General features: G+C 57.1%; 3 protein-coding genes across 3 annotated transcripts in view; 1 reads left to right on the top strand and 2 right to left on the bottom strand.

Annotated features, from left to right (window-relative positions):
- Window positions 1-108: 108 nt before the first annotated feature.
- Window positions 109-2,106, bottom strand: CHGG_06016 (uncharacterized protein; the record flags this gene model as incomplete). Its single annotated transcript, XM_001222110.1, has 2 exons — window positions 109-587; window positions 660-2,106. The coding sequence occupies 2 exons, from the start codon at window positions 2,104-2,106 to the stop codon at window positions 109-111; spliced, it is 1,926 nt and encodes a 641-aa protein (XP_001222111.1).
- A 1,884-nt stretch (window positions 2,107-3,990) lies between these two features.
- CHGG_06015 (uncharacterized protein) lies at window positions 3,991-6,069 on the bottom strand (the record flags this gene model as incomplete). The annotated part of the gene is made up of 4 exons (XM_001222109.1): window positions 3,991-4,560; window positions 4,634-4,933; window positions 5,344-5,904; window positions 6,013-6,069. The coding sequence occupies 4 exons, from the start codon at window positions 6,067-6,069 to the stop codon at window positions 3,991-3,993; spliced, it is 1,488 nt and encodes a 495-aa protein (XP_001222110.1).
- Window positions 6,070-7,450: 1,381 nt separating this feature from the next.
- The window catches only part of CHGG_06014 (uncharacterized protein), a gene marked incomplete at both ends in the record, with an annotated part of 2,002 nt that continues 1,321 nt past the window's right edge, over window positions 7,451-8,131 (top strand). The window contains one exon of the mRNA XM_001222108.1: window positions 7,451-7,821. Within this exon, the coding sequence (XP_001222109.1) occupies window positions 7,451-7,821 (371 nt within the window). The remainder of the gene's footprint in view (window positions 7,822-8,131) is intronic.

Here is an 8,131-nt window from a genome sequence, read left to right as displayed (position 1 = left end):
TGATCTGAGTCATTCTTACCCGTTAATCGGATTAGATGACTAAATAGCGGTCTTTGTTATACTCCCCTCTTCCCCCGGCACTACACTCCCCACGCAACGTCGGCCGCATCACCGCCCCCTTCTCCGACCAACGTCCTGGGGCCAGGCCGCCACCAACAACCCATCACACCCGCGCGGCGCCAACACACTGGCCGGCAACCGGCAAACCTTTCCTCCTGCCCCGTCACCGCACTCATCACCCCAAACCTCCCCGAGCGGAAACACCAGGTCGGGCACCCCCGCAAAGGACGCGATACGCGACGCGTAGAAGCCGAAGGGGATCCCCGGCGGGCCGGCGTACAGGTTGCGTGGCAGGGAGAGGCCGGTGGCGGCGGGGTAGAGGAGGAGGGGGCGGGTGTGGCAGGTGGGGGTGGTGGTGTCGTTGGGGGCTGGGGAGGGGGAGCGGAGGATGTGGGTTGTGAACCAGGTGGTGAAGAGGGTTTGGGCGGCGAGAGCGGTGGTTAGGGCCGAGGCGGGTAGGGAGTCGCCGTAGGCCCAGCGGATCAGGGGGGTCGGGTTGATGAAGGGGCGGCGGTTGGAGTGCGCCGCTGCGGGGGGGGGTTGGTGGGTGGTTAGTGGGGCTCAGCGTTTGCGGCATGGGGAGTTCGGAGGGAACTTACCGGCGTAGTCGCGGTAGAAGGGGTCGCGGAGGAGGGCGGTTTGCTCCTTGGTGATGATGGTCGCGTACGTGGTGTTGAAGAGCTCGCTGAGGGTTGCGTTTCCTACCTCGGCGGGCCGGGTGGCAGCCCATTTGACCTCTGGGTCTAGAGGGCTAGCAGTGCCTCCTACGAACTTGGCCAGTGCCGCGGCGAAGTCCTCGAAGAGCTTGATAGATGGATCGGACGCAGGTGGGAACTCCAAGGTGTAGATTTGCTTGGAGTACTCGGGCTTTTTATTGGCGAAGGAGGTGTAGTTGTTGCCGTAGATGACCGCACTGGCCGCATTCCAGAGATACGGATCACGTACTATGAAGCCCGGCGTGTCCAACGTTGGTGCTAGGGGCATGACGTGGTCGAGCGAGACCAGGCCGTGAGATGGACGGTTGCCGAATAACCCTTGGATGCCAGCCGGCCCGCGAATGCTGCCCCCAGTATCGCTACCGATAGCAATGTCGAGCCACTCGTACGAAGAAATAGAAGCACCCGCCCCAGAAGAGGAAGAGCCTGCGTCCTCATAACCATCGCCGCGCGGGTTGAAGGGAGCATGGTAATCGACCCAGTCGGCCGTCGCAAACTCGCCGTTGGCAAACTGAGAAGTCTTTTGGAGGCCGATGATCTGCGCGCCCGCATCAAGGAGCCGTTGGATCGCCGGTGCGGTAACATTGTTTGGTGGGTAGAGGCTGTACCAGGCCCTGTTGCCGTTGGACCTTTTCACGCCGGCCAGGCTGTAGATATCCTTGACGCCGAGGCGGACTCCGGCGAGTGGCTTGCCGGCTGTTTTAGTGAAATACAATCGGGATGGAACACCGACGGATAGGGTAGATGAGCCCGGTATTTTGGCCGACATGGGCTGAAACCTGCCATCAGGAGTCGGAATCAGGGGCTCGGTAAAAGCACCTGCAAAATCCTCATACAGGCGGTAGACCGGATACAGGGAGCCGGTGGCGGCTTCGAGGAAGTAGGGTCCGGATGGGATCTTGGAGTCCTTGAAGGCAATAACGGTGGACGAGAGTCCTGGTAGAATCTGTCTCTCGGTTACTGCCAGATCCTGAGACCCAGTTCCACCTCCAGACTCAGCCAAGAAGATGGCCTCGGAAAACACTGCTTGGTAAACGTCGTCGATAACGGTCCAGTTTGCGAGCAGCTTTGTTAGATCAGAGTGGGCCACGCGGTCTTGGACGACAGTCACAGGTAGGAAGCCGAGCACCCGTGGGACCTTCAAAAGCGAGTCTCTGGGGACGCCGATTTTGCCCGATGGGAAGGGCGAAACGAAATAGTAGACATCGTTTAGTGTCACAGAGAGACCTGTAGATGTGAGATGAGCTGAGGCGGCTGTAATGGTGGCGATGAGAAACAAAATGGAGTGGCCTAGCGACCAAACTGAAGCTCGTCTGGGCGATCTAGCCATGGCGAGTTGGAGGTGAGAGGACGACGACATCCAAGGTTGGGTTCACAACGCAAAATTTCAAGACATGGGCAGTTTTGTATGTATTTACTTTCCTGTGGTAGTTCCAGGATCCCAATCCCGGGTAGTGGGCTCAACAAAGCCCTCACATCAGCCCTTCTCCTGCCTTTCTCGTCACTCGGACGACATCGCTATCTGGATACCCCTGAATAAAATCTCACGTCGCTTACGGCGATCATGGGGCTGCGCACGAGGTCCACGTTGTCCCGTAACATTGGGCGGCCAGAACGCCGGATTTTGTTTTCATCACATCTCAGTTTAGCATTATTGGGCTCAGGGAGCTCGGAAGAACCAAGTGTGAGTCAAGTTCGGCCCCGAGCATGCTTGGGCGAAGGATTTCAAGCAACACAACCTCGTCTGAGGTGTGGGAGGGTTATTTCCGCTTCTGCGTGCAGGGGTACTTTGTACTAACAATGTCTGCACTAACACAATAACGTGGTGCCCACTGCTTTGGACGTTAGTGGAAGGATCAAGTGAACATTGAATTAGCTCCAATCCACCCTTTCTGGCGTCCAAACCGGCGGTGAGATTGGCTTCCTGCCAAACTGTGGAGGCACCCTCTGGCCAAAAAAAGCCGGCCTCGAAAGGGGAACAAGAAATCGGGAAGAGAGAAAGATGTAAAAGGAGCCAAGAAAATAGAACGAAGTAAAAGGAATCGAGAAACGAGAGGGAAATACAAGGACTCAAGAAATGAGAAAGAAGTAAAGAAACCGAAAAAAAGGAAGAGTGAAGAAAACTGAGCAAAATAAAAGAAACAAATTTAGAAAAAAAAAAAAAAAAAAGTAATAAAAAGGAGACTTTGGGTTTTCCAATGTCTTTCTTTTCGTTCCTGTAGTCGAGGTTTTGGCGGCACCTAGGCGCCTACCTACCTACCTAGGTACACTTGGAGTTCGACTTTTTTTGGCCAAAGAACGGGAGACTGGAAAGGGATACGCGAGGGGGGGTGAAGAACAAGCTAGTTAGAAATAACTAGTGTAAAGATCTAATTATACCCATTCACCTGCCTATATTGAGGACTTTTGAAAACCTCCTTCCTTGTTCGGTTCAGGGGATCATATCAATATCTAGAGATTGGTCTCCACGTTTACCACGCTTCTCTTGATGATACCGTGTAAGGCACCGGTAGAGCTTGGTTTCTAGTTATTGTAAATCCATCAAGACCGATGGGGCTGGAAATTATGGATGTGACCCTATCGCCGACTACGCTGGCACCGGGTTCACCCCCTCGGACCCTTCCCCACTGGACCACTCGTGCGGCACGGAAGTCTCGGAGCACGCAAAGGCCAAATTCCCCGCATCTTCCCACAGAAACTTTCAGCCGGATCCCTGAGCCATCTGGCGCGCTTTGCATGACATCGGAGTGATAGGAGGCCGGCCGCGGCACTGGATCTATCTCAAAAGCCGATATGGAAATGCCGGATCGTATAAGTGCGAGGCCGGATCTTGCGGTCGTCGTTGTGCTCGCTGTCCTGGTCGCCGCGTACTTGATTCGCCTCAATCAATTGCTCCTCCACACGCCGGATGAAATCAAAAAATTGGCATCAACAACATGGACAAAAGAGTTGCTGCGCGACACATACCGAAGACTTGAAATACATCCTGTAGAAGCACGCCATTATGCCAATCGTATCCCTCCAAAGCTTGAGAGGCGGTACATTGTCACTGGGGGGTCGGGTGAGTCCGCCTTGTCCGCCATTGAACACGGCTTCGGTGTCGGCTCAGTCAAGCCCATCATTTTCTGACCTACCACAGGCCTCGTGGGAGGTTACATTGTCCTCCAGCTCCTCGAGCGAGGCCAGCCCCCGGAGAGCATCCGCATCGTCGATTTCAGGGCGCCCAACCGGGCCGACAAGCTCCACGACCCCGGCGACTAGCATTTGACTTTGTCCAGGCCGACTGTCTCCTCAGCCGACGCAACCGGACCGAGCGTTCAACAAAGCGTGGCATTCCTCCGTGGCACCATCTGCCCCTGACCGTTTTCCACACGGCCGCTGTGATCGTGCCGTCAGACCGGTCCAAGCTCGTCTCGGGCTTCTGCGAGGCCGTCAATGTCCGGGGCACGCAGAACGTTGTGAACGCTGCTCGGAGGGCGGGTGCCGACGTGCTGGTGTCGACTACATCGGCAAGTATCAGCATTCGCCCCGTGGAGCTTTGGGTACCGCCATGGAAGCTGTACTTCCAGGGCGGCACCGCGTCATTACTGGCAAGTACTAGACGAGAAAGGACTTCTTTGAGCCACTGCGCCGTCATGACGAGTTCTACGCAAACTATCCCACGTCCAAAGCGGCAGCGGAGCGGATTGTTTGTGCGGCCAACTCTAAGGGGCTGAGGACCGGGTGCATCCGGCCTGCAAACGGGGTGTACGGGAATCCGACAGACAACACTGTTGGCGGAGCACTGGCCAAAGCAGTCTTACCCACGTAAACAACCCCCTTTTTTACGCAGCCCAACGGTAAAATAGTGTACTGACCGTATCGACAGATGGACCTCCCACATCGTGCAAAGCTTCGCGCACGGCGCCAACGTGGCAATGGCGCACCTGGACTTTGAGGCCGTCCTCGCCAGCCCCGGGTCGGCTTCCTCGCCACAAGCAGGACGCCCCTTCGTGATCACAGACCCCAACCCGCCCATCCGCTACCAGGACCTGTACTTCCTCGTACAAGCCTTGGCAGTCACCCGCTTCCGGGCCGTTGCCCTCCAACCGGTCGTCATGGTTCTGCTGTCGTACCCGATCGAGTGGTACTCCCTCGCGCCGGCCCGGTTCCCGTTTCTGCGAAAGGTGTTGCCCGAGCTTACGGGCGAAGTGAAGCACCTCCAGCCCGGCATCTTCAGCATCTGCACCCATCTAGTGGCGTCGAACGAGGCGGCCAGCCGGCCGGTTAGAGAGGGTGGGCTTGGGTACACGGGCGTGCTGACGACGCTGGAGGGTATGACGCAGGAGGTGGTGGAGTGGAATCGAGACCACCAAGGCGGTGATGTAAGAGAGAGGAAGGTGTACCAGACCAGCGTTTCGCTCGCCGACGAGATTGCCAAAGCAGCGGCAAAGATTGAGTCGGTAGTCGCGAGCTGATGCCGGCGTGGGTCGAACCAAGACATACAATCGAGTAGTTATAGGGTATCAAACATTAAAAGGCAATTAAACATCCCACCCCTCAACCGCCTCTCTCACCCACAGCAAACCGTCGGCTCCTCCACTCCCGCCGCGGTATTCCCCCCCTTCACCGCACCGTTCTCAACCCCCCCAATAACCACCGTCCTCGTCATCCAGTCACACAGAAACTTCCCCAGCAACGCCCCAATTAAGATACAAATAATAATGTACCCATTATAGTACATCGCCAACAACATGACAATATACGCCAGCCCAAACGTCGCCGCATGGATCAACGCCCTCACAAACTGCTGCAGCGGCGACGCCCTAAACGTCACCGTCCGCGGCGCCTGCACCTCCCCATCCCCACCACCACCCACCGCAGCAGGACACACACCACCACCAACCCCACCACCTGCAGCGGCAGACGACCCAGCCGTATCAGCGGGGAGGTTCGCGATGAGCGCGACGCGCGCGGCAAAATCGCGCTGGATGTGCTCGTCGTACTCCTTGCCTAGGCGGCGCAGCGCCTCGAGCACGACCACCATGAGCATCACCCCCAGGCAGGTGGCGGCGAAGGCGCCGTGGCTGGCGATGTGCCAGGAGGAGGTGAGGAAGCAGGCGTCGATGGTGTACCAGTTCCAGAGCATCTGGTGGGGAGTTAGTTGGGCGTTAGTTGGTGGGGGGGTGGGAGATTGGGGGGGTTGTGGGAATAAGCCGGGAGTGTTTGGTGGGCTTCAATTGGAATGGGCGCGTACGGAAATCTTGCAGGCCGGACCGGCGCTGCCGTCGCCGCCGTGGCCGCCGTGGTCCATGGTGGGTGTGTTTTGGTTGCTGGTTCTCGGCGCGGCTTGGGGTGGTATTCTCGGGGCCAGGCGCGCCGGCTTGGTGTGGGGTGGTTTTTTGGCGGAGGAGAGAGGGCTGCTTTTCCCGAAGGAGCGGATGGCACGGCAGGAGGGTAATATGGGGGATGCCGGTAAGTGAACGAAGGTGCAGATTGGGCTGCAGAAGCGTTGGACAGAGGGAGGTCGGCAGCTGATTTGGGGGTGGTGTTCGGGGGGATTTGGAAAAAAGAGGGGGTGTTGGATTACCAGGTCGAATTATCTATTTCGTACCAGGTCGGATGCACTGCACGGAGATTGGAGATTGGAGATGACGATGATGGTGATGCAGACAATCTCGAGGGGACCGGATCCGGGGAAATCGATCAGTTCAGTCGGCACTGCTGCCTTTTAAAAACCCGTCATCCCGCGTCGAGTCCGTGGCACGGCGCACCCTTCGGGTTTTGTTTCACTATTTGTTGGCTCGGTGTGGCGTAACTTGCGCAACCAACCCCCGGTATTGTCTTGCTGGGCGAGCAAGTTACCCAAGTTAGAGCAGGAATGCGCCAGAAGATGGGGGTCTGAGGGGTCGTCTCTTCCGCATGTGTTCTCAAGCAGAAATGCCAAGATGGCGCAACTTGAACTCAAGCACCCGTGTGGCCAGGGGGGCAGGCAGTAACAGGCCCCAAGGATCAGCACACAGGCGGCCATTGGACAGCGAACGTGAAGGTGGTCCGGGTCCAGCCCTTTGGGTTCCACCCTGCTGATGCAAGAAACGTGCTCAAAGGTGCTCAATAAAACCGGGGAAAGGATGCTAATAAGTGAGCTAAGGTTCGTTGAACGACGAGGGCGAAACATCAAGGTGGAAAAAGGTGGGAAAACGAGAAACACCAAGGAATCAGATGGGGGGCAAAGCTGGATTTGAGAAGGTTTAGCATGTGGAATCAAGCTCCGTAATTGGCCATTTCTTCCCTGATTAATATGCTCAGGGACAATTCCACTACCCCCAAACGCTCGGCACATTTCGTTGCCTGCAGTTCGGAATGTAGGTCCCGAGTTTTCGGGAAGGGCAACCGAGCGCGTGGCATGAGCCTCATGGAGATAAGAGCAGCTTGTCCCTGTTTGCCACATGCCTGCCACATGCCTAAGCCCCGAGACATCTAACCGTTGCTCTCCCGAGTGGTCCAACCATCTTTCGTCTTGGTGTTGAGATTTTCGCACACCTTGTACATACATGTACACCTTGATGAGCCTCCTGAACGCTCACCTCTCCTGACAAGTCCTGCCTTGGAGGACCTGGGAATACCATTCCCCATCTCCTAACCAAGCCAAGACTTCCAAAAACAAAAGTCGACAAACGACACCAGCCGCAACCATGGCGCTCACGCCGCGGCACATCCAGAACATGTCGGAGGCGGCCGCCCTCGAGCCGCACTGGGGCTACGCGGACCGCGCCGTGCCCTGCACCAACGACCCCGGGTCCTGCGCCTACCTCGACGTCGTCTACGGCGCCCACGACCGCGGCATGATCTACACGGGCATCTTCTGGCTCACCATCGGCGGCATCCTCCTCGTCTGGGCCATCAGCCGCCGCCTCTTCCCCGCCCGCGAACCCCACGACGACCTCCTCGCCCAGCTCTCCGCCGCCCAAAAAGAAAAGCAAAAACAACCCAACACCACCACCATCACCACCACCGACCCCGAATCCCAACCCCCTCAAATAACCACGACCCGGAATCGACATTCGTATACCAATAGAGGCCAAGTATAAGTGCACACTTCCGCCGACATGGGACACCACCGAAGCATTGTCACTACTCAGCAGATTCGACGAGTCCTTTCGATACCACCAGGATCACACTAAATGGTCAGCCATCTCGTCAACGAGTCAAAATCGAACTCACATAGGTTAGCTTCCAATGCCCGATGGTCGAACCCAGACCCGTCAAGCTTGCGAGTATGGCTACACGTCAGCTCGAGGAGGAGCGCGTCTCGTGTGGACACCCTGTGGACCTATTCGCGCGAAGCTGCTCCATACTCCTGGGAACTCATTGTC

Source organism: Chaetomium globosum, genomic scaffold, assembly GCF_000143365.1.
Source record: "Chaetomium globosum CBS 148.51 scaffold_3 genomic scaffold, whole genome shotgun sequence".
NCBI classification, from domain to species: Eukaryota; Fungi; Ascomycota; class Sordariomycetes; order Sordariales; family Chaetomiaceae; genus Chaetomium; species Chaetomium globosum.
Note: the sequence above shows the minus strand (reverse complement) of the source record. Positions and strands in the feature narration are given on the sequence as shown.